Here is a 25,813-nt window from a genome sequence, read left to right as displayed (position 1 = left end):
CGAAAACACTACTATTCATCAGGTTGCAATTTTTTACAATCTAAACATGCCATAAACGAATGCAGGCCGGAACAATCGAATCAAAGCATCAAACAGCAAGTCAGCAACAGCTAGCACGAAGCACCGGCGTTGTACGCATCCTCCGCGTCAGGAATCGCGGGCCCACCTGCCCGCAGCCCCCCGCATTCCGTCCCGTCGCGGCGTCGCCCCCTTCTCCCCTCGCCCCCGAGCCGTCCGCGAACCACCCCGCGCCACCTCCGATTCTTCACGAGACCCCGGCCTCCTCTCTAGAACCTCCTCCGCTCCGCCCAATCTCTTGACCGGGCCACGCCCGAGCGAGGCTACTAGCGGGGTTCCGGCGCCGCCGGCGGGGGAGATGGCGTTGGAGCTGAGCCTGGCCTCGGCTTCGCCGCCGGCGGGCGGCGGCTTGGCGCAGCCGCCGCCTCTCGCCCCGCCAGGGAAGGAGCAGCAGGTGGCCGGCGTGGGGATTCTGCTGCAGATCTCCATGCTCGTGCTCTCCTTCGTCCTCGGCCACGTCCTGCGCCGCCACCGCTTCTACTACCTCCCCGAGGCCAGCGCCTCGCTCCTCATCGGTACATACGCACACCACCATGCCTTACCTCCCTGGCCGCCCTCCTACGGCGTGTGAATTTGGAAGTAAGGAGTCCCAATGGAACACGGGAATTATTTCAGGGAAGTAGGATGGTCGAAGGGATCCATCACTTTTGTGCACCTGCAACAGTATGAACTCAGGGGTATTCCAGGCTGAAATGTTAGGCATAGATGCATAGTGGCTACTCACTGTGGTACACTGTGGCTGTGGGCGATTCATTTAGGACGATGATTTTAGATGCTATACAAGTCTTAGTTCTCAAGTTCATTTAGTTTGCTTTGTCGAGTTTCTTACAAAATTGGAGCGTGTCCATGTCGGAAAACTTATAAAAAACATAATGGTTAGTTCATCATTGCTTTTGTTCCTTGACATGTCGACTATCATCAGCACCTGTACGAACAGCTTTTAAGTTGGTGGCCTGTATCCTCAGGATGCAATGCCTACGTTCAGTTCAGTTTCACATCTCTAGTCTCCTCTTTTTTTCAAGCAATCATCTCTAGGCTCCTTGCTCCTTGACTCTCTGACGAAAATAACTGCTGAATGTTAACTCAAATTGGCCTCTTTTGGTCAATACTTATTTCTAACTTTGCTGTGTTTGAATTGTTATAGACATAAACCTGAAATTCATGTCACCATCCCTTTTTGTAGCACTAGGTAAATTGTATTTGTGGTTACTTTTGACTTGGATAAAGGAGATTTCTGTTTTGTTGCTACCATTTCTATTTGAAATCCCTATTTGCGATTTCATGCTAAAAGATGTTGATAGTGCAAGTTTATTTGAGGGTAAATTGTTATGGTGATCCCCTTGAAGAAAGTTATCCAAAATGTGCCCTCTAGGAGTCTAGGCAATGTGAGTCATTGAACTATCTCTAAAGTATGGAAATAAGAACCTTTGGTTGAGTGAAAAGACGAAAAATCATCTTCGTGGGGGTATGTAATCTTGATTACTGAAATTTATTGAAGCAGTACACATTGAGTGCTACCTTTGAAAGAAAAAAAAATCTTCTATTGAAGCCTATGGGACTGTCATGGTTTTATGTTGACTGATGTCATAAGGTGACTTGGTAGCTTGTGCTAAATGGTACATGATGACTAGATTAGATCAGAACCATCTTTTTCCTTCATCCTCATATCAACAGATGGGGTGATGGGATATTGCCTAACTTGAATGGGGTGCTAATGCTCATTAGGGAGGAGTTACAACTCTGGTGTTTGGCTAGGGATCAACGGGTTTCTCATCTCCTTGCTCTTGCACCAACTGACAGTTGATTTGTTGGTTGAGGTTGTTTTTGACTTGTGATTATTTTTAGTGGCGAGCATGTATAAACGGTGTGTGGTGTCTGTATGGATTCTAAACCATTTTCTTCTTCTTAATATAATCATATGCATCTCTCATGTTTGACCAAGAAAAAAATTATGTCAACAAATGCATACTTGTAGCTGTTGGGTAAAGCATGCTGGGAGGTTATATCCATTGCGGTCAAGCAAAATTGCTTCCCAAAACATCACACAAGAGGACTTAAAAAGTTTTTTTTGGTATTTATTATGGACCGACAAACTTCAACACCCAAGTTTGACCACCAGAATTTTTTTTAAATGCACAATTCCATGTAGTGATTCACAATAGCTTCTGTTGTTTGATCAATGAGAACCACCGGAAAAAGTAGGCTTCTTGTATGTAAAGTGTGCTTCTGTGAAGCCAATTACTCAAGTCACAGGTCAGCCAATTAGAATCCGTAAAAAGAATGTAGGGAGAAACAATTGTATGACATAATCTGCTGCTGATCTCTCTCTCTTTGTTTGCTGCACAACAGAGTTGGCAATAGGTCATTCTTTGCTGTCCTAGTTGCTGTAGCAGTAAGGCAATAGGCCACCACTAGTGTATTAGTTGGTAGCTAATACATCAGCCATGTCTTGGTAGTGGGCTGAGGTAAGGACTGTACTGCTAGTACTAGTAGTAGTTGGGGCTGTACTCAGCCATACTCATGTGTACCTTATAGTTGGTACATGAGTTGTACATATACTACACCCAAGGCAATGCAAAAGGGCAGTTCAGTTTGCCACAACCAGGAGCAGAGCTTTGGCCAGCGCTAGTGCTTAGGCTGTGTGTGTGTCGGAGCTCAACCCCTTCTGCTACCTCTAGTCACAATGAGTGTGTGTGCTGGTAAGCTTACCTGTGCAGGATAGTGAGGGACCAACAAGTGGTATCGGAGCCGTACAGCTGCGTCTCCGGACTAACCGCCGGTGATGGCACCTGGCTTGGAGATAGGCGACAGCAGCGGAGTAGCGGGAGGCGGCGATGCTGCTGGGGCGGCCCAGCCACGACAGGAGGTCGTCGTGCGCACGGTGCGGGAGCTCAGCGGCACCAATTGGCCGACGCTGACTTGCACCAACTATGGCGAGTGGGCGGTGACCATGAAGGTCAAGCTCAGAGTCTGACGGCTCTGGAGCGCCATTGACAAGAGCACCGACAATGAAGAAGACATGTCAGCGTTGGAGGTTATCCTCGTTGCTGTGCCTGCGAAGTACAGGGAGTCGTTGGGGGCAAAGAAGACTGCTAAGGAGGCGTGAAAGGCCATTGCAACGATGCGCGTCGGCTCCGATCGCACAAAGAAGGCGACGGCCCAGCTGCTGAAGCAGGAGTATGCCAACCTCAAGTTCAAGGATGGTGAGTCGGTGGAGGACTTTTCCCTCCGCCTGCAGTTGCTCATCAGCAAGCTGGGGAGCCACGACGTCACCATCGACGAAGAAGAGGCGGTCTCAAAGTACCTCCACTCTGTGCTGGTGAAGTACATCCAGATCGCTCTCCATAGAGACGATGCTGGACCTGTCCACCCTTACCATTGAGGATGTGACCGGCCGTCTGCGGGCGGTGGACGAGCGCATGGAGCAGGCCACAGCAACGACGGACAGCGGCAAACTGCTGCTGATAGAGGAGGAGTGGGCTGCCCAGATGAAGGAAAAGAAGTCCGGGGAAGCCTCCTCTAGTCGCGGTGGCGACGGCACGCGCCGCGGCAAGGGTTCTTCGGACAAGAAGAAGAAGGTCGACCCCAACGCCTGCCGGCGCTGCGGGAAGACAGGCAATTGGACAAAGGAGTGCCCAAACCGCAAGCAGGAGAGAAGGCCGAGGCTCACTTGGCGCAAGCTGATGATGATGATGAGGCCACTTTCCTGATGGCAACGTTCTGTGCACTGCACGACGTTGAGGCCAAGGAGAAGGGAGAGGTGATGGCGGTATAGGAGCACGGGAAGGCTCTGAAGGCTGTCAACCTCGACGAGCCGTGCGCCCAAGTCCACCTCGGACGTGTGTGCGGCAAGCAGGAACATCGGTGGTACCTGGACTCCGGCGCCAGCAACCACATGACGGGTTCTAAGGCGGCCTTCTCTGAGCTCGACGGAAACGTGACCGACATGGTGAAGTTTGGTGATGGCTCAAGGGTGGCGATCCGAGGGTGCGGCACCATCATCTTCAGGTGCCAGAACGGCGAGCACCGCGCGCTGACGGATGTATATTACATCCCGCAGCTGCGTTCAAGCATCATCAGCAATTGCCAGCTGGATGAGCGCGGCAGCGAGGTGCTGATCAAGGACGACGTCCTCAGGATCAGGGACCGGGAGCAACGGCTTCTTGCCAAGGTGAAGAGGTCCCGGAACCGGCTGTACCTACTCGGCTTGAAGGTGGAGAAGCCCATCTGCTTGGCTGCGCAACGCACGGAGGAGCCGTGGCTGTGGCACGCCCGCTATGGCCATCTCAGCTTTGATGCCCTCGGCAAGCTGGAGAAGATGGTCCAGGGGCTGCCTCACATCGAGCACGCAGGTGAGCTGTGTGACAACAGTCTGGCCGGGAAGCAAAGAAGGCTGCCGTTCCTGAAGACGGCGAAGTACTTCATCTTGCTGGTCCATGGTGACCTCTGCGGGCCGATCAAGGTGTGGTGCGCCATCACACTGCGCCGTACACGCCGCAGCAGAATGGCGTGGAGCGGCGGAACCAGACGGTGGTCGGCATGACAAGGTCGATGATGAAAGCCAAGAAGATCCCGACGGAGTTCTGGGGCGAGGCGGTGACCACGACGGTGTTCGTCCTCAACTACGCGCCCACCAAGGCCCTGAAGGGCAAGACGCCGTTCGAGGCTTGGCATGGACGCAAGCCGAACGTGTCCTTCCTCAGGACATTTGACTGCGTCGGCCATGTGAAGAACACCAAGCCTCACCTCGGCAAGATGGAGGACAGGAGCACAGCCATGGTGCTCCTAGGCTACGAGGAAGGTAGCAAGGCCTATCGGCTTTATGATCCCAAGAGAGGCAAGGTGATGATCTCTAGGGATGTGGTGTTCGATGAGATGGCGGCTTGGGACTGGGAAGACTCAGGCTTGGGGGAAGCTGCTGGTGTTAGCGGCACATTTGCCATCGAGCACTTAGTGATCCAAAGAGGAGATGCTGGAGAGCAGGCTGCTGGTGCTGGAAAGCAGACTGTGCACGGGCCAGCAGCAGTGGCGGCCGAGGAGGAGCAGCCAAGTCCGGCCATGATGGGCGCGGGCGAGCAGTCTCCACCAGCAGCGGCACACTCACCTCCACCATAGTCCCCTGCGACGGCAGGACAGGGGACACCTCCACTGGAGTTCGCCTCTCCACCCACCGACATCGACGAGTACGTGGACGCCTTCCATGACGGCGAGGAGGTCCGGTTTAGGTGGGTGGACAACATCGTCGGCAAAGGGGGAGCTCCTGGGTTGGCCAGTCGTTTTCTCGACGACCCAGAGCTGCTCCTTGTTAGTGTAGAGGAACCACCGGCGTTTGTAGTGGCTGAACGCGACGCCAATTGGCGCCCACTTGGTCTGCAGCCCGCCGGCGACTCAACCAGACCTGGGAGTTGGATGAGTCGCCGGCGGGCTGCAGACCAAGTGGGCTGAAGTGGGTCTACAAGGTGAAGCGGGATGAGCGCGGCGCCATTGTTAAGTACAAGGCTCGGCTTGTTGCCCGCGGCTTCGTGCAGCGTGAGGGCATCGACTTCGAGGAAGTCTTTGCTCCGGTGGCGTGAATGGAGTCCGTTCGCTTGCTGTTGGCCATGGCAGCAGCGAAGGATTGGCGCGTCCATCACCTCGACGTCAAGTCTGCGTTCCTCAACGGCGAGCTCGCGGAGACGGTCTTCGTCAGGCAAGCTCCGGGCTTCGCCGTCAAGGGCGCTGAGCACAAGGTGCTCAAGCTGCGCATGGCGCTCTACGGGCTGCGGCAGGCCCCTCAGGCGTGGAACGCCAAGCTCGATGCCACCTTGGGCGAGCTTGGGTTCACTCGCTGCGCCACAGAGCACGCGCTCTACACGCTGCAACGGGGGAAGGCGGAGCTCGTCGCGACGTGTATGTGGACGACTTGATCGTCACTGGAGCGCGGACAGAGGACATTGACGGCTTCAAGCGCGAGATGGCAGCTCGTTTCAAGATGAGCGATATCGGCGCACTCACCTACTACCTCGGCATTGAGGTGAGGCAGGGGAAGGAGCACATCTCCCTGGGGCCAGCGCGCCTATGCAGAGAAGTTGCTAGAGCATGGCGGTCCGATGGAGGAGCGGCTGAAGCTGAGCAAGCACAACACCGTTGCGAAGGTGGACGCGACGCGCTACCGGAGAATCGTCGGCGGGCTGCGCTACCTCACTCATACCCGGCTGAACATTGCGTTCGCGGTTGGGTACGTCGGTCGTTTCATGGAGGACCCGCGTGAAGATCACTGGACAATAGTGAAGAGGCTGCTACGCTACGTCAAGGGGTCGCTTGATCAAGCGATCATCTTCCCCAAGCACGGCGGCAAAGGTGGGCTGAGGCTCATGGTCTTCAGCGAGGCACCCCCCAAGACCGAGGAAGGTCTGTTTTCAGCGATGCAGACATGGCGGGCGACATTGATGGTCGACGGAGCACCTCCGGTGTGCTCGTCTTCCTTGGAGCAGCCCCATTGCTTGGCAGTCGCTGAAGCAAAAGATTGTGGCGCTGTCAACATGTGAGGCGAAGTATGTCGCAGCGGCCACGGCGGCGTGCCAGGATGTCTGGCTACGCCGGCTGCTGGGCAAGCTGACCGGCGAGGAAGCTCACCCGCCAGCTCTGATGGTGGACAATCAACCCGCCATCGCCCTCGCCAAGAACCCTGTCTTCCACGACCGGAGTAAGCACATTGACATCGACATAAAGTTCCACTTCCTCTAGGACTGCGTCGATGGAGGGCAGATCGTCATCGAGTTTGTCGAGACCAGCAGACAACTCACTGACATCCTCACCAAGTCACTCGGGCGCCTATGGTTCATAGAGCTGAGGAAGATGATTGGCATGGATTTGGTCAAGGCTTTGGATTAGCAGCAGGATTAGGGGAAGAATTGTAAGACATAATCTGTTGCTGATCTCTCTCTCTTTGTTTGCTGCACAGTAGAGTTGGCAATAGGTCATTCTTTGCTGTCCTAGTTGCTATAACAGTAAGGCAATTGGCCACCACTAGTGTATTAGTTGGTAGCTAATACATCAGCCATGTCTTGGTAGTGGGCTGAGGTAAGGATTGTAATGCTAGTACTAGGAGTAGTTGGGGCTGTACTCAGCCATACTCATGTGTACCTTATAGTTGGTACATGAGTTGTACATATACTACACCCAAGGCAATGCAAAAGGGCAGTTCAGTTTGCCACAACCAGGAGCAGAGCTCTGGCCAGCGCTGGTGTTTGGGCTGTGTGTGTCTGAGGTCAACCCCTTTTTCTACCTTTAGCCATAGTGAGTGAGTGTGTGTGTGCTGGTAGGCTTACTGCTTCGAGGGACCAACAACAATTGGGTGCTTTCCATTATTCTTGTTGTTACTGTACCTTCTTAAATTGGTGCTTCCCTCAAGGTCTATTTATTTGATTTTTGGCTCATGCATAGTGCAGTCATTCTTTAACTGTGGAACTTCAATGTTTCTATTGCAGGCTTAATTGTTGGTGGCCTGGCTAATATTTCAAATACAGAGACCAACACAAGGTTTGTATTGTTTTTGCAATTTTATTTGTTATACATCTTGAATATCTGTTCATTCATTGTGATTTAAATTTGCACAAGTTTTGAGCATGCTACGATTGATTATGTCCTGTTTACTTCAATTTGCAGGACGTGGTTCAACTTCCATGAAGAGTTCTTCTTCTTGTTCTTATTACCTCCGATAATATTATATCCTTTTTTGCAATTATTTTCTCCTATCACTTGGATTTTCTTGATGAAAAGAAAGGTCTACTACCTAACATAATGCTTATCCATAGCATCCGTACTGGAGTACTTTCAAATATTAAATTTGTATTCCTTGACTTCAATATACCCAGTCAGGATTCAGCTTATCTCCGGTTAGTACTTCACCATGGCTACATTTTTCTTTATCTAATCTACCTTTTGAAATCTCTTAATTGGTTTACAGAAACCATTCTTTGCAAACTTTGGGGCTATCGTAACTTTTGCAATTCTTGGGACATTCATTGCTTCTGTTGTAACAGGAGTTCTTGTGTAAGCAATTAACAAACTCTATTTACCAGATTTGCTGAAATATTTTGTTTCCTGAGTCTATTCTTTATTATACTGCAGCTATCTTGGTGGGCTGACATTTCTAATGTACAAACTTCCACTGGTTGAATGCCTTATGTTTGGTGCTCTTATATCTGCAACTGATCCTGTCACAGTGCTATCAATATTCCAGGTGCCTGGATTTGTTTTTGTTGTAAATCTTGAACTTGTAGTTCGATATCATCTTCAACACCATTTTATTGAAATGTTTGGCCTTATCCCTATGTTTCTTATCTATGAAATTAATGCAAATTTTGACCAGGAACTCACCAGTTAATATTTAAAGTTGTCTCTGTTCTTCGAAGAAGCTCCAGTGTTCTAGTTTCTCATTTATGAAATATTACATGCTATGGTTTATTGATACTTTAGTTGTTAGTGATTTTAAGTATGCTCTTTAGCCTAGGTTTATTGTAACTACCAGTAAATCATACCTTACACATTAAGTTGGGGATTTGAAAGAGATACGCGGAATTTATTTTGATCATCCCCGCCTTGTAGCATTTTTAAAGCCTAACCAGTGCAATTATGCAGCCTATTATTCATTTGTTCAAAATAGAAAGCTAGTCATAGAAAGTTTTACTGACTACTAAAATAAATATTAGCTTATGCAGTTGCATGTCAGATAGTAACCTAAGCTGCAGTGCGAAATGAACAATAGATGGCTTGATACTATCTGGAACTTAAGGTTATCTGGAAAGGAAAAGGCTCATTCCCACTATCTGATAAAAAGTGAATAAAAAATCTTAGTGCCATTGTTTTCTCATAGAGTTATAGCTGTTTATGGTAGTTATAAGTTTCAAAATGAAAATCCATGATAATCAGTATATACTGATGATTCATCAGAACAGATGTCGTCTTTAGCTGTAAAGTTAATGTAGATTTCATCATTTTAGTGAAGTTGTGCTAAACAACCATTCTTACATGCTCTATTAGGCGTCCTTCCTCAGTCTTTCATTAAACAGATTCTGTTCCAGTGCTAACCATGGCCCAGATTTAAGTACACATTAGGCTGGGAAAATGTCTGATTCTGAAGATGTTGTCCATAGACTGATAATATACAACTCTTTGAATTTGTTTCTGTACAGGAACTAGGCTCTGATGTTAACTTGTATGCTTTGGTGTTTGGAGAATCTGTTTTGAATGATGCGGTCTGTTTTCACTTCTTTCCAGTTTACGTAAGAATAGTCCGTACTTGTACTTATGACTAACTTGCCTGTATCCCTGTTTGGAATGGACAGATGGCAATTTCTCTTTACAGGTCTGCCCTGGCTCTGAGCTGATGCATAATTTTTCAAAACCATATGCTTCTTGCTTACATACATACTTTTCTTCAGGACAATGTCATCAGTCAGAAGTCGTGCAGCAGGTGGCGAGAACCTTTTTATGATGATTCTCCAATTTCTTGAAACCTTTGTTGGTTCAATGTCATCAGGTTGCACTTTTGCTCCACATTCAGTTGCACATGGCTCTAAAGTTTAGAAAATTTTGTCCTCTACTATCGTGTGCATATGGAATTTGGCACTCCACGTATTGCAAGATTTAGTACTGGGGAATTTCCATTTCTACCATTTTTTAAAATCTAAGGCTTTGTCTCTTGCTGAACCTATAAATAGGCAATATACAAATGGTCTAGGTGCAATTTTGTTTCAACTGAATCTGCTGCAGCGTTTGCCTGTTTGGTTGTTTTTACATCTACAGTCTTAAAATAAGCATTGGTAAAATATCATGTTACCAATCTAACATATAGTCGAATACTGGGCTTGTCGGGTTCATAAACCCGGGGTCCCCAATAGACCTGCTTCCCTGCAAAACCCGGCCCAGCAGGCGGCGCAGCGAAAGCACGCGCCTGGGCCAGCCCAGATACATAATGACAGGCCGAGACAACGATCCGGCCCCTGACCGGAAGGCTTGGCCAAGGTGGGACCGTAGTCCAACTCCGACCCCCTTCTCCGACCGAGGATGCGCTGGACCTCTGCTCGTTGCTCTTTCCCGACCGACACAGGCGGGACCGACTGGGAACGACTGATTGGGGACGCCTGCTCGGTGTGGGCCCTGGGAGCAGGCGAAGCAGATAAGGTAAACGCTCAAGTCAACCGCAATACCGAGGACTGTACCCAGCCATGCCCTGCGCACCTGCAGGACGGTGCCATCGAGGCATGTCAGGCGAACACGGTAGAGCCTGCTAGACGCGTCAGAGTATAAACAATATTGTGGGCGCCGTCGTTTGCCGTACCAGACGAACATGGTAGAGCCTGCCAGATATGTCTGAACATAAACAGTATTGTGGGCGTCGACGGCCATCCCGTACCCGATGGTGTGGGCAACAAGACTAGGCAGCGCACGTATACACTCTCTCTCTTTTTGTTTGACTTGTAAGGTCATCCCCTACTATAAAAGGGGATGAGCTCTCTCCTAAAAGCCCTCCGAAGACTGGTTGACTCGACAGCTCAATAGCTCTAGGACTCGACAGCTACACAGTCTACACGCTCTCAACAGCTGATAAGCTCGGACACACAGAGCATATGTTCCAATACTTAGCGCACGTTTGAGCATCCGTCACTCTCTTCCACTCAGTTCAGAGTCCGACCGGGCCTCTAACGCCCTCCTTTCTCATTCCTTACTCGTTTGTAACCCCACAGCAAACTTCGAGCACCTGGGCTCAGGAATAAAGTCACCGACCGACCTCAACTGGACGTAGGGCCTGTTGCCTGAACCAGTATAAATCCTGTGTCATTGAGTACTAGACCACATCCGATCATAACGCACGGCATAACTACAAATATTTACTTGTTGGTCATTTTTCGCACCGACAGGGCTACTCTTTACCAAAAGGTACACGGTCTCACAGAAGCATGTCATTCCTGTTCGCTTTCTTTAAACCGTCCTGGGTTAGATTCCTATTTTTAGCTTCCTATCATATTTATTTGCACCTTCACTTTTGGAAACAATATCGATTTGAACAGTGACAGTATCATGTTGAGCTGCTGGACCTTGCAGTGTCATGGAGTAGTTTTGTTTTAATGTTTCAAGTCTTTGGTGATCAATTTTTTAACTACAACAAATGCATATCATTTCCTTATTTTTCTTCTGTCATTCTTGAAACAACAAACCAAGAGAGACTCTCTTGCTTAAATGATATTTGTTGCATGTCTCTTTTGATTTAGGGATGGATTTTTTTTTTGGGAATAAGCATACTTTTCACTCTTATAAAGTTTCTCTGATTTTTGTATTTTTTCCCTGTCCTTATTCATTCACGTGCTTATATAACCATTCCGTATCCTGTTTGCAGGTGTGGGAGTTGGATTTATCTCTGCTCTTATATCCTTTTTCCTAAGTTTTAAATCCAAAAATTTGTTCCTATTATTTCTATCATACAAATGAATAGCTATACACACCTATTACAATTGATCTGTTGATCTAATGTAATGTGCTTTTAATTTTTTCATCAGATGTATTGTGGAGCATATTTTGATCAACTCAATTTATTTTGTCTTTTAGCCAACTTACACAGCAAATTTGTTGGCAACTTGGCATACCTTTTTTTTTTTTACTATGTTCTTGCCATGTAGTAGTTAGTGAATCTGTAGTGTTGACTTCTAGAAAGCTTGATGCAAACTTGGAGCATTTATTTGCTATTGTACGCCAACTTCTTGCTCTACTGCGCATTGAGTTACTATTACTATATGATCTTGTGAGCCCTTGACCACTCAATACCTATTCAAATATGCTGGATTGGACGTTGATAAGTAAGTCACCATGCTGCCTGTTTTCACTTTTCAGTATTTCGTTTGTTTCTACTGACTGATATATGTTAATTTATTTACTGATCTGCTTACTCTTTCAGTCTGCAGAACTTGGAGTGCTGCCTTTTTGTTCTCTTTCCATATTTTTCGTAAGAATACTTCTAAACTTCAATGTATTTTCCCCTTTTGGGAGATCTATTTCAGTGGAACTTTGTGAACTATATACAGGTACATGTTAGCAGAAGGACTCGGCTTGTCAGGGATTGTTTCTATATTATTCACGGGGATGGTAAGTGCTATTGCCATTCACCATATTGTATCATTCATGCTTGTACTATGGCTATACCTGACACATTTCATATTTATCCTCAGGTTATGAAGCATTACACATATTCCAATCTGTCAGACAACTCACAACGCTTTGTTTCCGCCTTTTTCCATTTACTGTCATCTTTAGCTGAAACATTTGTGTAAGCATCAGGAGCACTTTTAGTTGAGTAATTGCCTAATTGGAAAATATAACCATGCACTTTGTTCCTTATTTGCTGTTCCTTTTCTTTTAGGTTCATTTATATGGGATTCGATATTGCCATGGAAGAGCATAGCTGGTCACATGTTGGCTTCATCTTCTTCTCAATTGTATCCTTAAAAATCATTTCATCTTTTTAACTAAAGAACAATTACTGGTTGTGGACTTTCAATTGTTTAGCTTAACTTTGGTTCCTTGACTTATTCAAAAACAGATATTCATAGTTGTTGCAAGGTACTACTACAATATCCCTTTACAACTGTAGTAGTTACTAGATTACATAGCCACATATCTATGTTTGTTTCTCTATAGTTTGTAGCAATGCTTATCTTGGGACTTACATGAATTTTATCACTGTGCAATGCCTATACTGAGATTTGAGGTGTTTGGTTTGAGGAATTGGGTGATCCATCACCTTCTTGCTTCTTATTTTCATGTTTGCTTTGAGGAATAGAATTGGTTGATCCATGAACACTTCATCCTTGACAAGCACTCTATTTTATGTTTGCTTTGAGGAATAGAAGCATGAGGATGGAGTCATCATTGTGTCATGTGGGGCCAAGGCTACGTCAGGCGCCGGCGCAACCGCGACGTACGCCGCGCCGAGGAACGCGCGAACCGCGCGAGCCAGGCCGTTCCAGCGAGCAGTGGCTAGATGGAAAATTAGGACTGTTAGTTTGTTAAGTCCCTAGAATCAAGGAGTGATTAGTTTCCCTTTCGGTTAGCCGCATGGCTATATGTATCCAGTGACAAGAAGTTTAGGAATTAAGCAATGAATTATCCCTAAACTCTCCTCTCTCTCTCTCGTTCAACTAAGCCTGCGGCGGAGGGGTAAACCTCGCCGGAGAAGACGGATCGCGACTACGAGTTACGTAGTCGGGGTCGTGCTATCCTACGGTTTGAGGTCCTCGACAACCTGGTATCACGGTCACATCGATCCTCTTCACCATCCGCTGCCGCACCACCAGCCCCGCCGCCAGCCGCCGCCCCTCCAGCACCACCACCATCCGCCGCTGCCGCATCCCCAACCCCATCGTCCGTCGCCTCCTGCTCCGACGACGACATGGGTGACGACCTCAAGGCATCCATCGCAGCGCTCACCAAGAACATGGCCTTGATGCAACAATCAATCGAGGCCAACGCCAAGGCGATCCATGATCTCTCGAGCTCTTCGGCATCCGGTGGGCGACCGAGCACCGGCGAGCACCACCAAGATCGGCCGCCGAAACACTGGCGTCCCGAATTCCCGCACTACGACAGCAAGGGTGACCCGCTGATCTTCATCAACAAATGCGAGTCCTTGCAGCAGCGGATCATGCCATAGGAGCGCGTTTGGATGGCGTCGTACAACCTCCAAGATGGGGCGCAACTGTGGTACATGCAGGTCCAGGAGGACGAAGGCACGCCGACGTGGCCGCGCTTCAAGGACCTCCTCAACCTTCGCTACGGGCCCCCGCTCATATCGGCGCCCCTCTTCGAGCTATCGTCCTGCCGTCGCACGGGAACGGTGGAAGACTACCAGGACCTCTTTCAAGCGCTGCTCCCCCGCGCCGGTCGTCTCGATGAGGCCCAACGGGTGCAGCTCTTCACGGGGGTCTCTTGCCGCCGCTCAGTCTCCAGGTCCAGACGCAGAACCCGCAAACCCTAGCGGCCGCCATGAGCCTCGCCTGCCAATTCGAGCTCATGGAGCCGTACACTGCCGCCCCGGCCAAGGCTCCTGCACGGGGCGTTCTGCCCACGCCGGGAACGCGCCCGGTCCTGCCCCAGCCTCAGGCGCCCAAGGCGGCTGCACCCACTACTACGGTCGAAGGGCGGCCCGTGCGACGGCTCACCCAGGCCGAGCAGGAGGAACGACGCCGCCTTGGGCTGTGCTTCAACTGCGATGAGAAGTACAGCCGCGGCCACAACAAGGTGTGCAAACGCCTCTTCCTCCTAGACTGTGCCGCGGACGACGACGACGACGCTTCCGCGGCTGAGGACTCGGCGGACACAGAGTCCCCGGTGTTCTCCCTCCATGCCGTCGCGGGCGTCCCCATCGCCGACACGATCCAGGTCACGGTGTCAGTTGGGGGCGCGTCCTTCCTCGCCTGCTCGACAGCGGGTCAACTCACAGCTTCATCGGTGAGGACGCGGCGCGCCGCACAGGGCTGCCGGTCCAGGCCCGCCCACGTATGACCGCGACGGTCGCCAACGGCGAACGCGTGGCCTGCCCTGGCGTCATCCAGAACGCCCCGTTCTCCATCGCCGACACGATGTTCCACACTGATCTGTTTGTGATGCCTCTCGCAGGGTATGACGTGGTGCTCGGTACACGGTGGTTGGGGGACGTTGGGACCCATCGTCTGGGACTTCGCCACAAGATCCTGTCGTTCCAGCATCAAGGGTGCTCCGTCTGCTGGTCGGGCGTGCCCTCGTCCTCCGCCGCGCGCCTGCGCACCATCGCCGCGGCCAGTGGGACGCTCTTGGACGAGCTCCTGGCCGCCTATGGGGACATCTTCACCGAGCCGAAGGGCCTTCCACCCCAGCGCACCCGCGACCACGCGATCGTCCTCAAGCCAGGCTCCGCTCCCGTCGCAGTTCGCCCGTATCGGTACCCGGCGGCCCACAAGGACGAACTGGAACGCCAGTGCGCCGCGATGATTGAGCAGGGCGTCGTCCGACGCAAGCGACCCGCCCTTCTCACCGGTCCTCCTCGTCAAGAAGGCCGACGGCTCGTGGCGGTTCTGCGTCGACTACCGCGCCCTCAACGCTCTCACTGTCAAGGACGCCTTCCCGATCCCCGTCGTCGACGAACTCCTCGACGAGCTCCACGGCGCGCGCTTCTTCACCAAGCTGGACTTGCGTTCGGGGTACCACCAAGTGCGGATGCGCCCGGAGGACATCCACAAGACGGCGTTCCGCACCCACGATGGCCTCTACGAGTTCCTGGTGATGCCGTTCGGGCTTTGCAACGCCCCGGCAACGTTCCAGGCACTGATGAACGACATCCTCCGTGCCTACCTCCGGCGGTTTGTACTCGTCTTCTTTGATGACATTTTGATCTACAGCACCACATGGGCGGATCACCTCCGGCACCTCCGCATCGTCCTCTCACTACTGCGCCAGCACTGCCTGTTCGTGAAGCGGTCCAAGTGCTCCTTTGGTGTGGACTCCGTCGCCTACCTCGGCCACACCATCTCCGCGGCCGGCGTCGCCATGGACCCCGCCAAGGTCCAGGCCATCCACGACTGGCCCCGCCCCCGATCGGCTCGGGCGGTGCGCGGCTTCCTCGGCTTGGCAGGCTACTACAGGAAGTTCGTCCACAACTACGGTGCCATTGCGGCGCCCCTCACGGCGCTCCTCAAGAAGGAAGGGTTCGCAGTGGAACCCTGGCGCGGAGACAGCGTTCGGCGCCCTCAAAGGGGCCGTGACCTCGGCGCCGGTACTGGCCTTGCCGGACTTCACCAAGTCCTTCGTCGTCGAGTGTGACGCGTCCACACACGGCTTTGGCGCCGTCCTACTCCAGGAGGGCCACCCGGTCGCATTCTTCAGCCGCCCCGTCGCGCCCAGGCACCGCTCCCTCGCGGCGTATGAGCGGGAGCTCATCGGTCTCGTGCTCGCGGTGCGGCACTGGAGGCCATATCTGTGGGGCCGCCGCTTCCTCGTTAAGACGGACCACCACAGCCTCAAGTTCCTGCTGGACCAGCGCCTCGCCACCATACCGCAGCACCACTGGGTCGGCAAGCTGCTCGGCTTTGACTTCACCGTCGAGTACAAGTCCGGGGCAACCAACACTGTGGCGGACGCCCTCTCCCGTCGCGATGCTGAGGAGGACAGCATGGGTGGCCTTCGCGCAGTCTCGGCCCCGCGCTTCGACTTCATCGCCCGTCTTCGCCACGCTCAGGCCGTCGACCCCGCCTTGGTCGCCATCCACGACGACGTACGGGCAGGCACGCGCGCCGCGCCTTGGACGGTGGTTGATGACATGGTGCTGTACGATGGGCGCCTGTACATACCGCCCGCGTCGTCCCTGCTCCTAGAGATCGTCACGGCGGTCCATGACGATGGCCACAAGGGCGTTCAGCGCACCCTGCACCGACTTCGCCGTGACTTTCACTTCCCCAACATGCGTCGTGTTGTGCAGGATTTCGTGCGGGAGTGCGTCATGTGCCAACGCTACAAGTCTGAGCACCTCAACCCGGCGGGACTTCTCATGCCCTTGCCCGTTCCCACCGTCGTATGGGCGGACATCGGTCTCGACTTCATCGAAGCTCTTCCCCGGGTCAACGGCAAGTCGGTCATCCTCTCCGTCGTCGACCGCTTCAGCAAGTACTGCCACTTCATCGCCCTCGCCCACCCTTACACCGCCGAGTCTGTGGCCCAAGCATTCTTCGCCGACATCGTCCGCCTCCACGGCGTGCCGCAGTCCATGGTCTCCGACCGTGACCCGGTGTTTACCTTCACGTTTTGGCGCGAGCTCATGCGCCTGATGGGGACCAAGCTGCACATGTCCTCCTCCTTCCACCCACAGTCGGATGGCCAGACCGAGGCGGCGAACAGGGTCATCGTCATGTACTTGCGCTGCTTCACCGGCGATCGCCCCCGCCAATGGCTCCGATGGCTGCCGTGGGCCGAGTACGTCTACAACACGGCCTACCAGTCGTCCCTTCGGGAGACACCGTTCCGCGTGGTGTACGGCCGCGACCCGCCCACCATCCGCTCGTACGAGCCCGGCGAGACTCGGGTCGCCGCTGTCGCCCGGGACATGGAGGAGCGCGACGACTTCCTCGCCGACGTACGCCATCGCTTGGAGCAAGCCCAGGCGGTCCAGAAGCTGCACTACGACAAGCATCATCGGCAGGTGTCTTACTCCATCGGGGACTGGGCCCTCCTTCGCCTCCGCCAGCGTGCCGCGTCGTCCCTGCCTCAAGCGCCTACGGGCAAGCTGAAGGCCCGCTTCCTCGGCCCGTACCGCGTCATCGAGCTCATCAACGATGTCGTGGTGCGCCTGGAGCTACCCCCGCAGGCTCGCATCCACGACGTGTTCCACGTGGGCACCCTCAAGAAGTTCATCGGAACACCGCCGACGACTCCCCCGCCCCTGCCTGACATCAAGCATGGCTCGGTCGTCCCTGCACCAGACCGCGTGACTCAGGCTCGTTTGGCCCGTGGAGTCCGTCAGGTCTTGGTCTACTGGCGCGGCGAGCCGGCATCATCAGCCACCTGGGAGGACCTCGACGAGTTTCGCGCCACATATCCAGAATTTCAGCTCGAGGACGAGCTGGATCTCGAGGGGAGGAGAGATGTCATGTCGGGCCAAGGCTACGTCAGGCGCCGGCGCAACCGCGACGTACGCCGCGCTGAGGAACGCGCGAACCGCGCGGGCCAGGCCGTTCCAGCGAGCAGTGGCTAGATGGAAAATTAGGACTGTTAGTTTGTTAAGTCCCTAGAATCAAGGAGTGATTAGTTTCCCTTTCGGTTGGTCGCATGGCTATATGTATCCAGTGACAAGAAGTTTAGGAATTAAGCAATGAATTATCCCTAAACTCTCCTCTCTCTCTCTCTCGTTCAACTAAGCCTGCGGCGGAGGGGTAAACCTCGCCGGAGAAGACGGATCGCGACTACGAGTTACGTAGTCGGGGTCGTGCTATCCTAGGGTTTGAGGTCCTTGACACATTGTGTGTCTATGGCAGTAAAGTACTATAGAAAAATGATCTATTCCTAAATCTATTGCAAAAATTTGATCTATTTTATCCAAGTTAAGCCTCAGTGCATGCGACAAACAATCTGCTGCATTCTTACTGCTTTCATTTGTTGGAGGAATTTATATCCAATATGCTATGTTTTTTTTTATTATTATTTTGCTTTGCTTCAAGATAAACTTATGCATCTTTTTTATGTATAGGGCTGCGAATGTCTTTTCTTGTGCATACTTGGTTAACATGTCTCGGCCACAACATCGGCGTATACCTCTAAAGCATAAAAAAGCACTCTGGTTCAGCGGTAAGTGCCATTATAGTTATGATTTTGTACTGTAAACTGACACTATGAATCTCATTGCTATTTTTTTTGGCAAACAGGTCTTAGAGGGGCCATGGCTTTTGCACTTGCTCTCCAATCTGTGCATGAACTTCCTGAAGGACATGGAAAAACGATATTCACCACTACCACAGCCATTGTTGTTTTGACGGTAATTACTTAGTTTTGACACTTCGTTTTGGCCACAGCACACCTCAGATAAAACAGAGTGCCATATGTGATTAAACGCACCAGTGTCTTTGTTACAGCTTGGTAACATACATGTAGATTGCAGTTCCATGAGAATGCACTAGGGTTGTAATTCAGTTACAATTACAACTGTTACAGTGCTTGTAGTTTGGTGCACTCGTAGCATTTGCTGGTTGCCTATTGCAAAGCTAAAATGTAAATTCAAGTCATATATATTAAATTTAGTAGCATGCAAATTCTGTTTCTGTCAAGCAAACATGTTTTCTTTGTAAAAGGTTGAAATTATAGGCTTTCTGAAATGCCATATGTTATGCCTCACCATCTGTGAATATGGTGGTCAGGACGGTAACCGAAGAAAGTACCGTCTGGTGTGCTGCTGGGCCAGGGATCTCAGGAACTTGGTTGTGGGACAAGCGTGGTTTCCCTCCCTGGTTTAGATTGTATTATTGCTCACCTATCTTCTACCTGTGGCGTGATTTTTCTAATTAACTAGTATGTGTGGGCATGTTGCTTTCATATTTTTATTCCTTCTTTAATGAAATGGCACTCTACTCTCCTGCATGTTCAAAGAAAAAAAATGCTATATGTTGGAATGATACACAACATAACCATTATATCTTTACAAGTCTACTTTGTTGCTTTTTTTTAACCCTCTACTTTATTGCTGTGATCAACTATGACTAAACACCAGGGACGTAGCCAGCGGTGGGGCTAGGGGGGCTTCAGCCCCCCCTACCCATCCTGAGCACGTGGAGTTTTCCTAAGTTCTCCCTTAAAATTTTATGCATACATGTATTAGGTAGGAGGGGCTAAGGTTAAGAGAAGATAAAAAAACCTCTATTCTTTTGTTCAGCCCCTCCTAAATTTTTTTCTGGCTTCGTCACTGCTAAACACCCAGGTACTTCTCATTGGAGGGTCGACAGGAACTATGCTTGAAGCTTTGGATGTTGTTGGAGATGAAAACACATCAATAGAAGTAAGATTTGCTTATCTTATAGCTTACTTGTATGAGACGTGTGAGTATGACCATTATATAGTATTTGGAATATCTAGTGGAATTCACATTTTGGTATGAGTTCATAGACATTCAATTTCCCAAACGAGTTACTTGTACTTTAACATTTTATAAATGGAAGAATCTGTCTTCTAGTCTCCACTAGGATGGGCACTGGTAAACTTCTGTGCAGTTTGCTACAGCACACTCTGGCTATTGTACTACAATAACTTTAGTTTATGACATGGTTGAGGGGAGGGGCCTGTTCTTTTAATATTGTGGCGTCTGAGCGAGACAGGGAGAATACCATAAAGGTAGCCAAAATATTAAAATTACAGTACCAAAATTTGGCTATTTTGTTAAGAGTTTATTGGTACTGCTCCGGACAGACCTAGACTATGCTTAGTGGAAGTGTGGTTGATTATCCACTCACGCATTTAAATGATTTTAAGTTATTTTACTCTTTTGTGTCACACTATTTCCTTGCTTTTAACACATATGAGGCCCTTAAAAAAACATCTGAGGCTACTTTAACATTTCTATTTTCACCATTCTTAGAATTACGAGGACAACAATGGTTATATGCCTCCAAGTTATGAAGAAGGTACATCATCTGGGGGAGGATTGAGAATGAAACTCAAACAGTTCCACAAAAGGTATTTGTTCTGTGTTTTCATTTGCTTACAGGTCATGTCACAGAAACAATAGCTTATCCTTTTCTAATGATGATGCAGCACGACATCATTCACTGCCCTTGACAAGAACTATCTCACTCCATTTTTCACGAGTCAAACAGATGACGATGATGACGACTTCAGTGAGTGACTTATTTGTTTAACAATTGTGCAGTAAATGATGTCACCAAACTATGGAAATTGATAGTTTGTGTGCTACTTATGATTACTTGTGTATCATAATTATCTTTGTCCTCTATGTAGTCTACTAGATCTTGTCAGTTTACTTAGCAATTCATGATGAGCAGTTAGTTCTATCTACAAACACTGATTCTCCCACCTATTTCTGAGATTGTTTGCTCTCTAATTCATTGTGGCAGGTCAGCAACCCCAAAACCGAAGGATAGCGTTTTATGATCAATAGTAGAATTTGACACTACATATCAAGCTACATACACGGAGCAGAACTGACGTGGGTGACAGCGTGTGTGAGATTTGGTTGAACAAAATATAGCAGGAGCATACTTAGTTGAGTAGCATATGGCAGAGCATATCTGTATACTGTAGGACAGAAATCATAAGGCTCGAATCAGTTGTTCCCCTAGGGGATGAGGATGATGATAGCCAGGCAGCATGTATATATTCTAGGCCGCCTTGAGAATTTAGTGGGACTAAAGATGAAAAGCAGTGTGTTGTTGGAACTCTGTCTGGTTATACCTTGTATTAGGTTGATTGTAATAAACCAGACTGTTGTTCAATATGTCGGCTATTATGCGCTTGTTTTTTTTTTTTTAAAGGCGCAGGAGGGGTTTTGGACCCCTACTGCAATCAATTAAAAGAAAGTGAAAGTTCAATACAGGAAAAAAAGAGAGGAGGGAGGCCCGACCTATTATGCGCTTGTTGTGAAGTGACGCGTTGCACCAGCTGTCTCACTGGCTGGTTGCGGACTACAATGGTGCCATGGCTGAAAGTACGTTGAGTTTAAGCAAAATTATTTTGGCGTTAACATTTGCTCCTACTTCAACAAAGTAGTTTAGTTTTGAAATGGTTGGCGTGGTTTAAGCTGGAACTGGAAATTTAGCTCAGGTATTGCAATTAGCATGTAGCTACTGAGCTGGAGCCGATGATGGAGGCTCCGGAAAAGTTGTCCTCTACCATTCTTCTTGTGACAGAAGGGGCAACATGGTACGTACATAGATTGTGAATACATTTTGAAATTGCTAAGATCATTATAATAGAATCGAAAATACAGCTATCTAAATTTGCTAAATATATACAAGGTTCACCATGGAAGGGATACTACGAGAATAATGTAATAGATGTACTCTCGCAACAGTAGTAAACTCCTAGCTAGTATCTCAACTGTAATGTGTACAGGGTCGATAAATCTAAGATCATATATATAAACATATAAGCGCTTTAGCTACTTGACAAATTTCTCCACTTCGCTTATGTCAACAAACTCGTTCAGTCCACTTGCCAGCAGAAACCTAGAATCGAGAAGCACAAAATTAATAATTTCTACTAAAAGCTAAGTGAGGATAATTAATTAGGATATGCTCAGGGCTATGTTTCTCTGTACCTCTCATGAAGATCCTTTGCCATGGATTTGCAACCACCAGGAACATAGGACTGCATGTTTAGTGCTATATATTGGGGTTATGCACATTTTGACGAAGGTGGACCATGCCTAGTGCTCTCTGCCGATTCTCGTCGTAAAGTTTCGCTCTGCTTTCACAAAGTAGTAATAAGTAAAGCATCCGATAGCCATCGTGGTGGCAATGCGTAGTTTTTGATTGATTGATTTATTTGCGACACTAGTGTGGTGAGTGGTGAGAATTGAGGTACAAAGGGAAACATGTATGTATGCAGCATGTAGATGATACCTGTACATGTATGCATCAACATCGATGGGCCGATCATTTGAGTCCTCAAGGCATCCCTCGGCAACTGGGCAATCCCCGCAATCATCAAGCACCCAACCGGACAGTTTGTCCTCCTAATAGTCAATTTGTAGTGAAATTCATTCGTGCAAAAAACTTATATAAATGAATATAAATGAGTTTACCTGGATGTATTTCTTGAAAGTCTCCACTGCCTGTGTTGCCCTTTCTTTGGCATGCTTGGGCTCACCCAAGACATCCATCCTGAGGAGCACGGACTCGGCGGGCTCCTGCAGATCCCTGATGAGGCTCCCTACCCCTCCGTCCACCCCTGCCAGCTTCATCCGGACCATCTCAATGATGATCTTCTCCTTGAGCGCGCCGTGCCCGGTGGTCTCCATCATCAGGTGCATCTCCACGCCGTCGGCGTTGAGCTGCACGCCCTTGTCGATGACGTTGCGGTAGCCATGGCGGTAGCCCCCACCCCCCCCCCCCCCCCCCCCCCCCCCCCCCCCGGACTCGATGAACCTGGTGAGCCCGTCGCTGGCGCGCGCGTCCGTGACGACCATGGTGCCCGGCTGCTCGTCCAGCACGATGGCCGACATGAGCGCGATGAGGCGGCCGCGCCGGCCCCGGCGCCGTCGACCACGCCGCTGCGGTCCACGTCCGTGTCGAAGACGACGCCCAGGTCCGCGCCCTGCGCCAGCACGGCGCCCCGGGTGAGCGACATGGCCGTGGCGTTTTCCGGGTTGGGCATGTGGTTGGGGAACCGCCCGCCGGGCTCCAGGTGGAGGCTGCCCGTGGTGTCAGCGCCCAGCTTCTCCAGCACGTCCCAGGTGAAGAAGCCGCCGCAGCCGTTGCCGGCGTTCACTACGACCTTGAAGCCCCTCAGCGGCGTGTCGTAGTGCTCCGGGTGCGCCACGCGCTGCTTGATGATGTCGCGGAGGTGCTGCGCGTAGGCGCTCATCAGGTCCACGCGCATCACCACCGGCGGCGGCTGCCGCCGGGTCCGAGGCCCATCTTCCTCGCCACGTTCTTTTGCGCCGCGCGGTCGCAGATGTTCTCGACGTCGCCCGAGGTGAGCCCGCCGCGCTTGGTGAAGAACTTGAGGCCGTTGCGGGTGTAGGGGAGGTGTGACGCCGTCATCTGCATGCATGCAACGGTAAACGCCCGTGAGACATGCACGACACAAACGTAAAGCGTTACTATTAATTAATTAGATTATTATTACCATGATAGAGGCGTCATAGTTGAAGCGTGGCAGTATGGTGCTCATGAAGCAGGCCGGCGTGCCGGCGTGGTGGTCGAATACGGAGCAGCCGGCCCTGGCGAGCCCCGCGAAGAGCGCCGCGCGGAGCCGCGGCCCCGACAGCCGCAGGTCGCGGCCGACGGACACCCGCAGCTGCTGCTGGGGCTCCTCGCCACGGAGCCGGAGCTCCTCCCGCAGCCACTCCCCGAAGCTCTCGGCGATGGCCTCCACCGCCAGCGGGGTGAGGTCCACGGCACGGCCTTTCTCGCCCTCCAATGCGACGCCCCGCACGTCCGGCCCGTTCTGCAGCCGCCGGATACTGTCGCCCTCCTCTCCCCCGGCCACACCCGCGACGCCCATGGTGGGCTGCCCACGGGAGCTCGCCGCCGTGGCCCTTGTCGCCGTCACCTGCTGCTGGCCGCTGCATCGTCTCTTCCACGACAGCAGAGGAGGAGGAGGAGGGCAGCACCGCGCCGCGCCGCGGCTCGCGTGCTTGCATGATGATGATGGCTGTAGAGTGGCCGGCGAAGTGGTGACCATGGCCATAGCATGCAGCGACGAGTCAGAAATGCCACAATGCCAATGCATGAATCATCGAAGACCGGAGAAGATATACGCGTCGATCGGCCTGCTGGCCGGGGAAATATCTCGGCAAGAAAGAGATATTATTTATTTTTTTAGCAGGTCGAGTCGCCTCGCCGGCGGAGGGATATGGATATGGATATTTTGGCCGGGTGCAGTCCAGGCCAGCAGGGAGGGAGTTCGTCGTCGTCGGGATGCTCCGGACTTGATGATAGAGCGTGTGGGGGTGGAGGCGTGTGATAGCTAGTTCTGTGGTGCTGAGAGATAGTAGCGCACACAGAAAGCGAAAGTGCAAGAGAAAGCAAGCTATCCTATTACAAGTCATGCCGCCACTTCACCGGCTGCTCCATCGGCTGATCCAAAGTTCTTTGCTCTTTCTGGGGGGAACAAACACGTTCAATAGCCATTTTATTACGATTGTTCCAAATGGCCCATGTAAAACCTAAAAAAATGAACAAGCAAAGATTTTGCAAGGCTCTAAACTTGTTTATTAACCATCCATCCCAAAACTCTGCACAAGATACTGGGCACCCATCCCAGTGTAGAATGTCCCTAAGGCCCCACCAGATAGCACCCTTGCAATTGTACAGTGACTTATATTCCCACATAGACAGCATACATCTTTACCCTTCCAGCCCCTTCTTTTTAAAGTAGCTGCCGTCGGCATTTTATTGTGTAACATTTGCCAGAGAAAAATTCTGATTTTTAACGGAACCCTGCATGTCCAGATGATTGTAGCAAGACAGTCAATACTCCGGTACAAAGATTTTGTCGTGAACCTGTTTGACTAATCCAAAGCCCATATTACCTCATCCCTCACTTCCTCATCTACTTCATGCTCGCTCAGTTCCTCCAGCAGCTCCTCCCATTGTCTGATCTCCTCCCCATATAGAGATCTCCTAAAAACTAGCTCCCATTCTCCATTGGTAAGCATATCAACTATCCTGTTGTCCGGCTGGGCACACATGTTAAACAGTCCAGGGAATCTTATGCTCAAGGGAATATCTCCGTCCAAGTATCTTTCATTCTTTCCAAAAGCGGACTCCTGACCCATTTCCCGATACCACCCCATTGGAATAGATGCTTCACTTTATGTAATCCTTGCCAAAACTGCGAGGAACCCATGAACTTGGAATTAAAGAAATATCCGTCAGGCATATGCTTAGCCGTGAGAAGCTTTGCCTATGTTTCCTGAGTGCTGTTCATTAATTTCCAAATCCATTTAACAATCAAGCATCGTTCATTAGTCTGGTATTAATAATCCCCAGACCTCCCATGTCCTTGGGCCTGCTCAACATCCAGTGGCGGAGCCTGAGGTAAAACCAAGGGGGGACAACTAAAGTAAATTGCATGCATTTCAACCAAAAAAAAAAAGCTATAAATTGCTGCCCTGTAACAAGCCTCTTCTGTTCTTTCTAGGCTCCACATACTGGCAACTACAGTACTCCGTATAAAGCAAGCATGCCATCCAAGGTGCATATAAGGAGAAGATCGATTGTGATAGGAGAGCTAAGAGATATATGTAATGGATGAGTTCATAGTCATGCATGTTTAAGCATGTTCAGAGGCTTCCATGTCTCAAAAGTCAGCAGAAGATTGATGTGATGGGAGTGCCAGGAGATAAAGATTTACAGAGTAACGCAGTATGCATGTTGAAGCACTTTCAGAGTCTAGTATCCCTTCCCCCATGAATGGTTTGCATAACCGATATATCCATTTCTCTGGGAAGGCTTTCCTTCTCATTACCTCCTCTAGAAAATCCCATCTAACCTTGTCATATGCC

The 25,813-nt window shown here is 50.4% G+C and overlaps 1 protein-coding gene and 1 pseudogene across 2 annotated transcripts; one reads left to right on the top strand and one right to left on the bottom strand.

Moving 5' to 3' along the window:
* Window positions 1-105: 105 nt before the first annotated feature.
* LOC136541813 (sodium/hydrogen exchanger 6-like) lies at window positions 106-21,020 on the top strand. 2 transcript variants are annotated; one of them, XM_066533917.1, is made up of 22 exons: window positions 108-593; window positions 7,548-7,599; window positions 7,726-7,785; window positions 7,931-7,955; window positions 8,027-8,112; window positions 8,191-8,302; window positions 9,255-9,317; window positions 9,408-9,427; window positions 9,504-9,601; window positions 11,459-11,487; window positions 11,884-11,915; window positions 12,014-12,061; window positions 12,141-12,201; window positions 12,285-12,382; window positions 12,476-12,551; window positions 12,656-12,675; window positions 18,326-18,423; window positions 18,501-18,610; window positions 19,547-19,624; window positions 20,201-20,298; window positions 20,377-20,459; window positions 20,697-21,020. In XM_066533917.1, the coding sequence occupies exons 1-22, from the start codon at window positions 377-379 to the stop codon at window positions 20,738-20,740; spliced, it is 1,608 nt and encodes a 535-aa protein (XP_066390014.1). In that variant the 5' UTR covers window positions 108-376; the 3' UTR covers window positions 20,741-21,020. The 2 variants fall into 2 exon arrangements, with proteins under 2 accessions (XP_066390015.1, XP_066390014.1); XM_066533918.1 differs by lacking the exons at window positions 19,547-19,624; window positions 20,201-20,298; window positions 20,377-20,459; window positions 20,697-21,020 and adding an exon at window positions 18,990-19,538 and having other exon boundaries at window positions 106-593.
* Window positions 21,021-21,739: 719 nt separating this feature from the next.
* LOC136545979 (uncharacterized) lies at window positions 21,740-24,010 on the bottom strand (annotated as a pseudogene).
* Between the last annotated feature and the right edge of the window lie 1,803 nt (window positions 24,011-25,813).

Source organism: Miscanthus floridulus, chromosome 3 (genome assembly GCF_019320115.1).
Source record: "Miscanthus floridulus cultivar M001 chromosome 3, ASM1932011v1, whole genome shotgun sequence".
Taxonomy (NCBI): Eukaryota; Viridiplantae; Streptophyta; class Magnoliopsida; order Poales; family Poaceae; genus Miscanthus; species Miscanthus floridulus.
This window is presented reverse-complemented; position numbering and strand designations above follow the sequence as displayed.